Source organism: Pan troglodytes, chromosome 12 (assembly GCF_028858775.2).
Source record: "Pan troglodytes isolate AG18354 chromosome 12, NHGRI_mPanTro3-v2.0_pri, whole genome shotgun sequence".
Taxonomy (NCBI): Eukaryota; Metazoa; Chordata; class Mammalia; order Primates; family Hominidae; genus Pan; species Pan troglodytes.
This window is the reverse complement of record NC_072410.2, coordinates 52,008,358-52,022,806: the sequence shown is the minus strand read 5'-3', so window position 1 is coordinate 52,022,806 and position 14,449 is coordinate 52,008,358. Positions and strand designations below refer to the sequence as shown.

Genomic DNA, 14,449 nt, shown 5'->3' with positions numbered 1-14,449 from the left:
ATTTATTCATTTAATGTAATCCCAATCAAAATCCCAAAAGGAATTTTTAAGGTCAATGGGGGGACTTGATAAAATAATTCTAAAGTTTGATTTTTGTTTTTGCTATTTTGAGATAGAATCTTGCTCTGTCGCTCAGGCTGGAGTGCAGTGGTGTAATCTCAGCTCACTGCAACCTCCACCTCTAGGGTTCAAACAATTCTCCCGCCTCAACCTCCCAAGTAGCTGGGATTACAGGCATGCAACACCATGCCTGGTTAATTTTTATATTTTTAGTAGAGACAGGGTTTCACCATGTTGGCCGGGCTGGTCTCAAACTCCTGACCTCAGGTGATCCACCTGCTTTGGCCTCCCAAAGTGCTGGGATTACAGGCATGAACCATTGTGTCTGGCCTAAAGTTATTGTAAAGAATAAACTTGTACAAACAGTTGAGGAAAATTGACAAATGCATAATTAAGGGTATTTGTTCCATCAGATGATGAAACATGGGAAAGGTATTTCTAAGCATGCAATCAAAAGCAGAACACACAAAGGAAAATTACAATGGTTTCTGCTACAAAGAAACTAAAGAATTCTACAAGACAAAAAAAAAATGCCATGGACAAAACTAAAAGACAAAGGAGAAACTGGAAAAAAAAAAGCAATATATTTGACAGATAATAAAGAAACAGCTTTACTTTATAAAAATGTAAAAATCTATAAGAAAATAATACACTAATAGGAAAATAGGCAAAGGATGTAAAAAGGCAATTTACTATAAAAAGAAAGTCAGGGGCGGGCACGGTGGCTCACGTCTGTAATGCTAACACTTTGGGAGACCCGGGTGGGTGGATCACTTGAACCCAGAAGTTCCAAACCAGCCTGGGCAACATGGTGAAACCCTGTCTCCACAAAAAATACAAAAATTATCCAGGCATGTGGTGCATGCCACGGTCCCAGCTACTTGGCAGGCTGAAGTGGGAGGAGTGCTTGAGCCTGGAAGGTTGCAGTGGGCTGAGATTGCACCACTACACTCTAGCCTGGGCAACAGAGTGAGATTCTGCGTGAAAGAAAGGAAAGAAAAGAAAAAGGAAAGGAAGAAGAAAAGAAAAGAAAGAAAAGAAAAGAAAAAGGAAAGAAAAGGAAAAGGAAAGGAAGAAGAAAAGAAAACGAAAGAGAGAACGAGAGAAAGAGAAAGAGAGAAAGGAAGAAAATCATGTCCAATATGTATGTGAAAATACATTAATATATCCAACCTCATCAGTAGTCAAACAAATGCACATTAAAACACAAATAAAGTATTATTTGTCACCTACTGAATCAGGAGGATGAAACAAATGGTAGTATACACTATGGACCAGGGTAGAGGAAATGGGCACTCTACCGCATTACTGTTGGGAACGTAAATTGGATCCATTTGGAGAAAGGATGTAATCTGCCATTCTGCATTAAAGTCTTTAAAACATGCATGCATGTACTTCAATTCAGCAATTCTACTAGTAATTTATCTTAAGAAAATAATCATGGATATAATCTCAGGTTTATTTACAAGGATGTTTATTGCATTGTTCCTAACAGAAAAAGTTGGAAATAACCTAAAAGTCCAACAATGGGAAATTTATTAAATAGCATGTATCCACCAAAAATTATATTATAGAACCATATTTTATGTGATTACATTTGTGTTTGCATAATCTATATATGTTAAGAAAAAAAGGACTGGAAGGATATATGTTCACCAAAATATTAAGAATAGTAATATGAGGGCTTTAAGAACACAGTAGAATGATTTCTGCTTCCCTTTCTTGGTTATTTTCACAGTTTTCAGCCATAACCCTGTAATAATCTTATTGAGGGGGAGTTATTTTTTGATGCTTGTTTTTTAAACGTTATGGGCAGAGCATAACAGCCCAGGAGGGTGGCTTCCTGCATAGCCCTGGCTGGCTCCTCTCAGCCCTCATCTGTGGAGTCAGGTTGGCCTGTCTAGTGGGGCATGGAAACACAGGCTTCAGTGGTCTCTTCCCATCCACTGAAGTCACCTCCACCCTCTTATTCCTGGCATTGGGGTAATTTTTCTGTGGACGTTTAATTTGCAGCAACATCAGAAGCAGAGCCAGGTACCTCTCTGGCTGCTGCTGAGCTCCCCAAGGCCTGATAACACAATAGGCTGCTTACTCCATAGCCTGGCAACCAGATGCTTCTTGCTGCTCCTCCCTCTCTTCCCCACCCCACCCTCCCCTCCACCTCTGCTCCTGGCAGCTCCCCAGACACCACATACTCATGGAAGATGTTGGGAAGACTGCGTGGGAGGTGCTGGCCATGAAGTCCGCGATCTGTCGCAGGGCCCAGATGTTGGAGGAGTTGTTCCCCTTCTTCATCTGCTCCTGGATGAGGCCTTCCAGCTCCTCCCTGAAAGACTGAAGCAGGCCCCAAGGTGCTTGTCCCCCCACAGCCTATCACACAGCTGCCCAACAATGAGCTCTTCCAAGTGCCCACCCCTTGCCCCTAGGTCAGCTAGGTCAGGGCCATGCTCAGGGTCCCCAGCTACAGGGGACACTGAGCAGTTCCACTAGGACCTCAGGAATTGCTGTATGGGAAGCAACAAAGAAATGCTGGGAATGGATCTTGTGTTCCCTTGCCCTGTGGGCAGTAATCCAGATTCCAGGTCCTTTCTGTGTCTAAATGAGGGCCAAGACCCCTCCCCACCATCAGACATGGTAGGACTTCACTTTAGTAATGAAGGACTTTTTTTTAGGCAGAACTGAATGGAGAGAGCCACCATCCCTCTCCATTAGCGATGCCTGTGATTCTTTCGGGCTTCAGTTTCCTCATGTGCTTAATGAAAGGGTAGGAGGAAGAACAGGAAGATTTGATGACCTCTGAGGTCGCTTCCACTCCTGATGTCCAACTCTAAGCCTGGCTTTTCAGACCATGAAGCCATAAGCAAGGAATCCTGCCCACCAGGTGGCAGGAGAAAACACTCAGGAGGAAATGGGGGGCCACTTAGGTGTGTTGGCCAACCTGTAAAAGGACAGAAGGAAGCAGGCCCTCCTCCAACCCCTATGTACTGCCTGAGCCCTGAAATCTGGGCTGGTGCTAACTCTGCCGCCTCTCCTAACCCCCTTGCCACCCCTCCTAGTCACACTCTGGGGGTTTTCCCAGAGGCTCTTCACCCCAATGCTTTCAGCATCTGCCATATTCCTCCAAGCTCCCCAACACAATATCTGGGCACAGATATTGGACCTCGGCCCATTCCCTGGAGCTGCTCTGTGTGGCCTGAGTATGCACCATGGCTCCCAGCCAGGGCCTCACACAGCCCCTGCACAGGCCCTGGCTCTCTGGAGCCCAGAAGGCCAAGGCAGAGTGGCTCCCATCTCTTGAGCCCATCCTGGCAAGCAATTGGAGATGCCAACTCTGTCCCTGGGCTTCCCGATCCTTAGGATCATGGGCTGATTCCTGAGGCCCCCCAAGCTCTTCCTCAGTCAGACCCCTCTTGCCTCCACCACAGTGATCTCCCTCTGCCTTCAGTGGTCCACAGGGCCCATGCTTTGGCCTTCTCAAGGCACTACCTGCCTCAAGGAGGAGCTGTGTCCATGCCAGGCAGGAACCCACTGGCCCCAAGTAAGGAGGGACGTGAGTGATCCCGACTTGCCTTCCCTTCCCGCACCCCATCCCACAGCCCGGCTGAGCCCTCCACTCTACCCACCTCCTGGGGCTTCCAGGCTCTCCTCAGCCCCATCCCATTCATGTCAAAGCTTCATTTGTCCCGACAGAAAGTTCTTACTTTGTGGTGTTCAGTAAAGGGAGCCCCAAGCCCTCCTCCTGGCACCCTGCTGGTCTCCAGGTTACATGGATTTGTCCGTTCACTGTCATAGCTTTCGGTGAGGAGGGAAGACTGGGAACTGAGGCTCCGAAGGGGCACAGGAAACTGAGGGGGACTCCTGTCTCCATCCCACCTCCCCCCGCACCAAGCCAAACTGCCGCACACAAGCCAGGTTCTGCCATCCACCAGTTACAAGGGAGAGTGTCAAGGCCCCAGGTGACCAGATCCGTCTTGCTCAGTGGGCTTACATTTCTACTGACCCTGAGCAAGGGAAAGAGGAGTTACTCATCTTTCGGGTGGGTACACGTCCTGAAGAGCCAGCGCCCCCTGCGCCCTCTCCCGCCCGGGTCAGCCCCACTCACGGGACTCTGCAGGATCATGGTGACGCGCTTCTTCTGCTCCATCAGGTTGAAGTCCTGCCGCAGGTCCGCCGCCCGGTTGCGAAGGCGCATGTACTCGGGGTCGTCCTCTGAGAAGCGGTCAAAGTAAGGCTGCCCCTGCGGGGGCGGCGGCGAGGCAGCCTCGGGGACCGTCTCTTCGCTCATTTTCCCGGTGGGTTTGCAATTCGCTCCTGGAACTCTACAGAGAAGGGGAGAGGGTATGCGGTCAGGTTGGTGCTCCCCATCGGGGTACACGTTTCCCAGAGCACAGGGCTAAGTTCAGTTGGATTCTCAGTGGGGTATGGCTGTTCCTAGGATGGTAGAGGCAGAGCCTGGGGAGGAGGGCAGGACGCCAGCAGCGGCCCCATATACCCATCTATAGGGGCGCTGCTGTGCCATGAGACTAAGTAAAAACATGGGTTCAGGTGTCCACTCCCTTCCCCAACTAGCCAGCCCTTAAATGGTCACACTTGGCTGGTAGTAGAGAGTTCCCCGAATGGAAACATGACCTGCAGACCTTGTTGAGCATTTCTGTGATGCGCACCTATGCAGTGGTAAGCTACTTACTGGAAATCAGTACTTCATCTAAAATGGAAACCCTCTAATAAGGCCCCTCAAAAATTATGGTGGAAATAGCTAATGCATGCTGGGCTTAACACCTAGGTAATGGGTTGATAGGCGCAGCAAACCACCATGGCACACATTACCTATGTAACAAACCTGCACATCCTGCACACGTACCACAGAACTAAAAAGAAAAAAAAATTATGGTGGGAAATTCACAAAAGAACACTACTATTAAACAGGGCCTACTAAGACTACTACTAAAAGAGCACAGGAACTACTGAAACGTGGGAAGCGCTTTGCCCAATGCTTTTCTTTACAACTTAAACTTCGCTCTGGCCCCTGGAAAGGAATTTATTGGTGAATCTGTTTTTCTGAAACTTGCTTTAATGCAGGATCAGATTCTTATTCCAAGTTTAAAAAGAGGTGTGCAACTTTATTAATGGAAAATTATTTTCTCTCCAATCCCATTCAACTCATGTTGAGAAACAACAACTAAATATGGTTTGCAGGGTGCCATGCTGCCCGGCTGCCAGAGCCCCACGTGCTGCGTGTAAACCTGCTCCCTGGAGCAAGGACCACGACAGCCTCTGGAGAGTCAAGCTGGGGGAAACCTGTGGATTTTTTCTAATCAAGAATACTTTTTAAAATGCGTGAATGATGAATGAAGAAATGTTTTCTGTTGCTATCTTGGAGCCCTTATGAAGAGTAAGCCTGCAGTTCCGGGCTTCACTTCCCGGCTGTGGGAATTTGGCGAAGCCAGTCTCCTTTCCTGTGTCGGCACTGCAAGGCCTTCAAATCGGTGCTCTGCCCCTTCAACACCCAGGGTGGCCTTACAGAGCGTTGGCCTTCTCCCTGCTGGCTGATTCTCTTCTCAGCAGAAGGCAGCATGTACTTTGGCTGAACAATAATTAGCTTTTTAACATATATGGGAAGATACAAATAAAAGAGCATTACAAGGGACCAGGACACCTGGGTTCTCATCCATAACCTGCCACTCCCTTGCTTTACCTCCAGGGGCTCCCATTCCATGAGGAGATGGAATGCTCTCTTGTTCTTTGGGAGAAGACTCCTGGCCTCCCAGGTCCTGATCTGCCCTTTGCCCGTGGCTGGCCAGTCCTGGCTTCCTCCGGCCTTGCTCCAGCAGTCCTGTTGGCCCCAGCCTACCCTTGATTCTGGTCAGAAGCTCATTACAAAGGAGGCTTTGCTGATGTCCAGTAGAGCATATTCTTGTTGTCCCTGAGCTGCCTGTAACCTCTTCTTCCACATTCTACCAGAACTCCACACTCTACCTTTGCAGTCTCTCTGGGTGGGGTGAGGGGAGAATGATGCCATAGATAAGCTTGGAGGACAGTGGAAGGCCATCCCATCAGCCCAGAATACACAGATGGTTTCCTGTTGTTCTTGTTTGCATTCTTCCTCTAGGGGAAAGGCAAACAGTTCGTTCAAGGGAAGGCGCATGGACAGAGTTCCTCAAGGGTCAGCTGATGGCCTGAGCCCTCAGCCTAGAGCAGTGGTTCTCAACCTTGGGTGCACAATAGCGTCACCTGGGAACTTTAAAATCTATTGATGCCAGATATTCTAATATAATTAGTCTGAGGTATGACCTGGACATCAGGATTTTTCAAAAGCTCCCTAATCCCTAGTGAGCAGCCTCGGTTGAAATATCTATAGTTTAGATGTTAATGGTTGCAACATGTAATGGAAGGCATCCATTCCAGGTGTTGGCCATTTCTAGCAAGTCTGACATAAGATGGCACAAAACCTCACATAATCTGACTCTCATATCACAGGCCAAGTCCCATAGCTATCTAGGCCCCTCCCCTCGTTCAAACCACCATCTGCTATCATACACTTGGCCTGGGACATGTTACATTAAGTTTGGCCTAAAGCTGCCTCCCTACATATTTTAAGTGTGGCCTAAGGGCTTTTCCACGTATAATAAACTGTAACCCAACTTGATGTGTAATAGACTGTAACCTACTCTTGTGACAAGTAGCTGAGTCTCAGCCAACCACAGCAGCTGAGCTTCCATCAATCACAGGTGGCCAACTATTCAAACACTATTCCAATAAAGCAAATACAAAGCTGTAACCAATCCAGCCATTTCTGTATCTCACTTCCATTTTCTGTAGGTCACTTTCCTTTTTCTGTCCATAAATGTATCCAATCATGTGGCAGCCTCAGAGTCACTCAGAAACCATTCTGGTTCTGAGGGCTCCCCAGTTCCTGAATCATGCTTTGCTCAAACTCTGTTAAGTTTAATTCGTCTAAAATTTTTCTTTTAACAGGCAGTGGGAGTGCTCCAAATGCCACCATGGCCCACTTCTGCAAAGCTGCCAAACCAGGACCTATAATCTTAATCATTCCACTAGTTAGTCATCTTCTTATGAAAGCCCTTACCTGATCTCCCCCAACCAGCACCACACTTACCAGCAGTGTTGACAAAATATTTGATAATAGGGGACGGAGATGAAGGGTCGGAGGTAGGGGAAGGGGTCTGCTGGGAGTGGGAGCCAAAAAAAAAAAAAAAGATTCTGTAAAGAAAGATTTTGGAACAGATTTGGCAGGCTGCTAGAATGGTTGTGGTCATACTTGGCAACATTTAAATCCAGACCCTTTCCTTTCATCTGAATGGAAAAAGAGTGATTGAGTCAGGGATGTTGCTGGTGGACTGAGCTCTAGACTAGAAGTCAGGGACCTGCAATCTTGCCCCTATCTGTCACTCAGTAGCTGCATGGGCTTGGGCAAGTCATTGCCTCTCTCTGGGTCTCACTTTGCCCAGCTCTAAATCAGAAAATGAACCAAATGACCTCTGGGGTCCCTTCTAGCTCTGACACTCTATGATTTATCTGAGTTGGAGACAGATACATTCATGTAATAAAGGCAGAAGCATGGAGGATCTGGGTTTCCTGGAGCAAGAGACCTTCCCACTTTCCCCCAGAGTCTCTCCCACAAGTCAGATGCCAAAAGAGAAACATCTGCAAAGAACACACATTGGCCTTGTGGATTCCAGTCAGTCCCATGTGCATGGCGTTAGTTAAGAATATTTCACCTCTATCATGCTCACACCCAACCTCATCCCTGGACCTTGAGGATAAGAAGGGATGACAAAGTCAAACATAATAGAACTGCATCAGAGCCACACAGACATGTGGCCCCCACTCAGATTCTTCTGGGCAGGCAGCACGGCAGAACAAAATTCTTCCAGAGACATCACCTCATCGAACCCCACTCCTTCTCTGTTTAGTGACTCATCATAGTAAATTAATTCTCTTTGGCACTTTCAAAGCCCTGAACCTTTGATATTATTTTTAAAACAGCAACAAGCAACTCCCCTTCCCCAGTGAGTACACTGGATGTGAGCATAGGCATGTGAGCCCCCTGTGCTCCCTAGGACTCCAGGCTCTAAGCCAACTGAACTCTCAGCTTCTCTGGGACTGGGATCATTTTGGCCAGCACAGCCTTGTACTGAGCCTTCCAGGCAGGAAAAGATTGACCCTCTCCCCTTCCCCATGGAGTGGTTGCATTCCCCAGTAACTGGTCTGTGAAGGCTGTGAAGTAGCTCTGCCCTCCCTGAAGTACAAAGAACCAAGAAGCTCTGGGCCTGATGGACAGGAGCTCACACCGCTATGCCCCAGGGCCTGCCTTCCCTTCTTAGAGCCCTGCCCCAGAGGGTTGCTCCAGAGGTACTCCGATGGGGGTGGTGTAGGACATGGAAGCCCTGACTCCATCACCATCACAGCAGGGGCCTGAGCCAACCCTTTGGCTTTGTGAATCACAGGCATCCTCTTGTGCTCCTTCCTTCTGTCTCCAAAAAGTTATGTGCAGAATGGCTTAGCGATTAAAAGCACAGACTCTGGAACAAGACTACCTGGGTTCAAATCTCAGCTGTGCCACTTATTATCTGTGTAATCTTGAGCTAGTTACTTAACTGCTCTGTGCCTCCGTTTCCCCACATATAAAATGGGGACTGTAGTAAATTAACTACCTTGAAACGTACTTGTGAGGATTAGTGAAGTTAATGTATGTGGAGTATTTAAAACAGGGCTTGGTATATAGCAAGTGCTATTAACTATTTACTCTTATTATGTGTGATTGAGGGGCTTAAGTCATCTTAGCATTAGGAATTCAAGTAATGAGAGGCTTGTGATTCAATTATAAACAGGTGCACACTAAATAACTGTAATTATGTGTTTTAGTCTAAAAAACTAATTCAATCTTGAGCTACATCGACAAAAAGAAGAACATCCAGAAAAAGACTGAGAATGCCCAGTTTCCCAACCAGATAATGGGAACAGGTCAACCTCGATATCACAAAAAAGAAGCTCACCAGGATGCTGAAGATCAGAGGAGACCAGCGTGTGATGAGCCAGGTGTGACATAAGAAAGACTATATGTCATCTTTGTCCCTGGTTCCTGGCACAGAGTTTCAAAAACCTTTGGAATTCCTAAAATGCCCAAAAGACAGTAGGAATGTCTTTTGTTATTCATCATGAGCCTCTTTCAACTGAACCTGAGTTTATACTAATAAGGTGACTTATGATAGGCCCTTGGTTTCAAGGAAGGGTCTAGCCACCCCAGAAAACCCAAGCACATGATTAGAAGCCTGTAGCAGCAGCTCCACCCCCTACCAATCCCAACACTTCCAAAGTGGGGAGAGGGGCTAGAAATTGAGTCCAGACAAGTGGCAAATGATTTAACCACTCATGCCTCTGTAACAAATGCCCCTTGATTTTTAAAAAAACTCTGGACACCAAGGTGTAACAAATGCCCCTTGATTTTTAAAAAAAACTCTGGACACCAAGGTGTGGGGGAACTTTCTAGTTGGTGAACACATTGATGTGCTGGGAGAGTTATGGGCCTGGATTCCACAGGAGAGAGCACGGAAGCTCTGTGTGCCCCACCTTACACCCTGACCTATGCATGCATCTCTTCCATGTGGGTGTTCCAGAGTTGGACCCTTTGAAATATGATTGCAAGTACCATACTTTCGGTGAGTTCTGTGACTCATTCTAATGAATTATTGAACCTGAAGAGGGGTCATGGGAACTCCTAAATTTATAGCCAAGTCAGTTGGAAGCGTGGGTGACCTGGGGACCCCAACTGTGGCTGGTGCCTGAGGTGGGGATGGTCATATTGGTGACCTTGTCCTTTATCTTGTAGTAGTTAGCTTGTGTGCCCTTCAACTTGGGGTAGTTCATGTCAGAATTGAATTGAATTGGAGGACAGCCAGCTGATGACAGGGAATTGGTGACATAATATTACCAGGCAACTTTTATTCATGATGTATTTTCGCCCCCAGGACCAATTTATGAGGTCGATATTATTGTTCCAGTTTTACTTGAACAAAATAAAGATAGGCTGGGTGCAGTGGCTCATGTCTGTAATCCCAGCACTTTGGGAGGCCAAGGCGGATAGATCACCTGAAGTCAGGAGTTCGAGACCAGCCTGGCCAACATGGTGAAACCCTGTCTCTATTAAAAATACAAAAATTAGGCGGGCATGGTGGTGTGCACCTGTAGTCCCAGCTACTTGGGAGGCTGAGGCAGGAGAATTGCTTGAACCTGGGAGGCAGAGGTTGCAGTGAGCTGAGATCACACCACTGCACTCCAGCCTGGGTGAAAGAGGGAGACCCTGTCTCAAAAAAACAACAACAACAAAAAAAAAACCATAAAGAAACTGAATCACAAAGAGATTAACAAACTTGCTCAAGGTCACACAGATAACAGTGGAGTCATGATTTCAACCAGGTTTGTCTCTAGCCCCACATCCTGCAGTTCTCCACTCCATCATTCTGTCCCAAAACATCTGCTGGGCTGCCATGTGGAAGAAGAATTAGGCTGGTTCTCTAGAACCTCAGAGGCCAGAACTAGGAAACCAGGTGGTTGTTACAGACAGGCAGATTGCAGCTGAGGGCATGGGGGAGAACTTCCTAAGGGCAAGAGCTGCTCAGTAATGGGAAGGTGGAACAGGCTGCCTTGTCAGGTGGGGAGTTCTCTCTGCTGGGAATCAGAGTGAGCACACGATGCTGTAAAGGGGCTTCTGTCCTTGCTGAACCACGGGCAGGGGGTGGACTAGTGACTTCTAAGGTCCTTCAGATTCTATGGTAGGTCTTGAGTCAGCAGGATAAGGGGACTTCATAGCAATGACCTGAGTGTCTGGAAGCTCATCCTCATGCAAAGGGCCTTGTCTGTACCTCACGTGATGGGCCCAGCCAAAAAGTGTGCATCACCCCCGTCACCACCAGAAACTACTGCTTACTTACCGGGAGGCTGGCCCAGCCCTGTCCAAGGCTCCTTCTGTTCACTGCTCAGTCTGCACCCCCTAGCTCCACTCTCAAGGGTGCTGGCCACATCTACACAACCTCAAACATCCAGGTGGAAACTGCAAAACACAAACATGACAAGTGTCAGGGCCTGCACCACCATGACTCTTCACCTGATTTATAAGAGCTTCTGGGAAATTCCTTAAAATGAACTTGAAATGAATTTTTATTTTAAAAGCAAATTATGCCTTTAAAAAGGTAAAGAGGCCAGGCACAGTGGCTCATGTCTGTAATCCCAGCACTTTGGGAGGCCAAGGTGGGGGGATCACGAGGTCAAGAGATCAGGACCATCCAGGCCAATATGGTGAAACCCCATCTCTACTAAAAATACAAAAATCAGCTGGGTGTAGTGGTGGGTGCCTGTAGTCCCAGCTACTCTGGAGGCTGAGGCAGGAGAATTGCTTGAGTCCGGGAGGTGGAGGTTGCAGTGAGCCAAGATCGCGCCACTGCACTCCAGCCTGGGGGAGGGAGTGAGACTCTGTCTCAAAAGAAAAAAGGTAAAGAAAGCTGCATTATCTTTACAATTGGGATCAAAATTCCTTTTAAAGAGAAGAATTGGAGAATTTCTTTGCTGAGTGCTGGCTGGCAAGGCCTCCAGGGAAAGCGGTTGCCCTGGCCTGGTGGAGGGCGCAGAATGTGGAACTCCTGCACGAGCCCAGACGTGGTGGTGAGTTGCTGGGCTGGGAGGATCTCCCTTCCTGAGACCCCCAAAACACTTCACTAACAGCTGCTAAACTCACAGATGCTAATGTGAGTGATGTTTGGATGCAGCCCAAGACGCAGAAGCAGCCTGAAGAATATCGCATCCCAGGAAAATGGGAGAGTTTTAGATTTGCACAGGCTGTCCATGGGTGAATTCAAGGCCATTTCACCCAGAGTTCAAGGGGAAGAAAGGCCCCAGCTAATATCTGGATAAAAGGTCCTAAAGTACTACTGAAGGAGGAATATAAAGTTGTTAATACCTTACAAACTAGGGTGAGTTACTACTCCAAAACTCCTAGGAATCAAGGTCTTCAAAGCATTAATTGTCAAAATGTTTAAAAATAAAGACAAGTAATGACAAGTGATCATTTTCCATTTTCACTTGGACATCCTGTTGTTCTGACCCAGAGCTGCTGGGGGCTGTCTCACCCAGGGCTGGCAGCATCCCTGAGTACCCCCACCCTACCGCCGCCTGCCCATGGCTCTGGCTTACTGGCAGCTCACTTCCATCCCTGACCCAATGCTGTCCAGAGTGGAGGCATTCGAAGAGACTCGTCCCACCAATGAGGGACAAGGAGAACTCGTCTTGGTAGGTACAATGTGCCTGTGGGAATCCAGGATACCTGCACACACACTAAGGCTCAGCCTCCTCCTCAGTCCAGCCAGGGGGCCTGGGGCTCAGTGTTTCAGTGCCAGATGGTCCCTGAGCCCAGTCCTGATGCTCGCCCATCTACTTAGGAACAGGTTGCTTCTAAGAGTGAGACTCTGTGCTCTGCACATCCAGTGCCGGCTGAGGCCCTTCTCCCAGAGGTTCTATTTTTAGCTAGAACAGGGTCCTAGCCACCACTTGATGCTGCCTTTCTCCAATGGCCTCCCTTCCAGGGCTGGCCTCAGGGTGGGGTTTGCTGATGTATCTCCACTGCCCTCCCTAAGGACCAATCTTGCAGCCTCAAACACCAGCTTCCTCTCCTTCCCCAGAAGGTCTGAGGCTGCCCTGTGGCCACAACCTGCTAAGATTTGAATTTTCAGAATCTCAGCTATTTTTTATGTGTACTAATAGAATTAATCCTTTACCCCTAGAAGTAGCCTGTACCATTCTTGTAAGAAAGCAAACATTTACCCCCAATGTAAATATACAGTGAACAAAATAATTCCCACCCCAACCCCCATTGCTGCTGAAATTCCCCCACCAGAGCACCATTCCTTGGGTTATGGTGTTACGCCCTAATTAAAATGAAAATAGTCCTGAGAGGTATTTGAGGCAATTGTATTAGCTAGAAACCATTGTCCTGTGGCAATGAAACTGTCAAATCTCTGAATGGGGAGTTGGGCTGAGCAGGCAGGACAGGCACCAGATCAGCAAGTTTTAATGAGAGAAGGGAAGAGAAAGAGGCCTAATGCCAGGGCTGCTCTAGAGAGGCCCCAGCACCTAGAGCAGGGCTGCTGTCCTGGGGGAGTTTAGATAATCCTGGCCAGACAGAACCCTCCGAGCCTGCTGAAGCTGCTGTACCAAGCACAGCATCACCTCTTGTGCAGACTTCAGCTTCCTAGCACATGCGTTGAGAACCTAGCTCTCTCCAGCTTCCAGCCCCCACATCCCTCAGGCAGAGCAGAGATGCAAGGGACAGTGTGAGCCATGGTGCCCCATGTAGTGAAAACAGATGCCTGACACCCCCTGGGTGGTTCAGAAAGCACCAGAGGCACAGCCCCTCAGAGCCACCTGCCCCCTGCTCTTGGTGTGCAGTCAAGCTGGGCTGTGAGGCGGCAGGAGTTAGGGCAGTGCATTCTAGTCCTTGTTGGCTGCCCTCTGGACTGTGAATCCGGACATTAAAACACTCAGGGGCCTTTGCCTATTCCTGTGTCCTGCAGCCTCGTTAAAAATCAACCTGCAAACGGACCATCACTCCTGCTCACCCCACACCACAGCCTCCCCAGCCCCCTCCTCTCTGCCCCCTACCAACCAGGCATCCCACCATGGGATCCCACCTTGACTCCCTCTTTTTGCCCTGCACATTTAATTGGTCACTGAGGTCTCTGGTTTTATGTCCTAAATATCTCTCCACCCGCAGCACCAGGCCCTGAATCATGCCTCCATCTCTCCATCCTATAATGATCTCTGGTCCACAGTCCTTCCTGGCCCATGCCTGTCACTGCCCTGCTAAAAATCCATCTCTGTCTCTAGGGGCCGTGTTCCTTAACCTTTTTTTTTCTTTTTAAAGCCCTGCTTTTCCAACCAAAACCTAGTCAAATTTAGCCTTTATTACCAAAATGGCAGGTATACTTTTCACATTTTCCAAATATAAGGTGTTAAATCCAAATGGGCTTTGTCAAACCAAATGCACACCCCATGTTAACAATCCAAGCCCATCGATGCCCAGCTGGGAGCTGTGCGTTTTTCTCTCTGCCAGCCCCTTCTCCTTGAGGACAGCTACCCTGTAGGATGAGGCTGAGACTCAGATGACACCTCTATTCCCAGCCCCCTGACCTCTCTGCATTTGCCCTGCTTTCCAGGGGCTATTCCCAGGACCCAAGAGGCACAAAGCAGATTCTTGGTTGGGGCTGGAGTCTGCCAGGAACACCCTCCTCTCTTCACCTCCTCCCTGCATTTCATGTGTCTTCTCCTCTGGCAGCCTGCCCCCTACACCCCCGCCCTGGGCTTTCACATCACTTTTACT

General features: G+C 48.2%; 1 protein-coding gene across 4 annotated transcripts in view; it reads right to left on the bottom strand.

Annotated features, from left to right (window-relative positions):
• Nucleotides 1–14,449, bottom strand: part of ADD2 (adducin 2) — a 111,325-nt gene that overhangs the window by 45,333 nt on the left and 51,543 nt on the right. For 3 of the 4 annotated variants that reach the window (XM_001143954.8, XM_063789020.1, XM_009442634.5), the window contains exons 2-4: nucleotides 11,013–11,131; nucleotides 4,163–4,379; nucleotides 2,256–2,394 (exon numbers count right to left, since the gene is read on the bottom strand). In XM_001143954.8, coding sequence (XP_001143954.1) covers nucleotides 2,256–2,394; nucleotides 4,163–4,345 — 322 coding nt within the window. In that variant the 5' untranslated portion in view covers nucleotides 4,346–4,379; nucleotides 11,013–11,131. Of the gene's footprint in view, nucleotides 1–2,255; nucleotides 2,395–4,162; nucleotides 4,380–5,755; nucleotides 5,779–11,012; nucleotides 11,132–14,449 lie in introns of those variants that run through there. The other variant, XM_016948722.4, reaches the window with a different exon arrangement.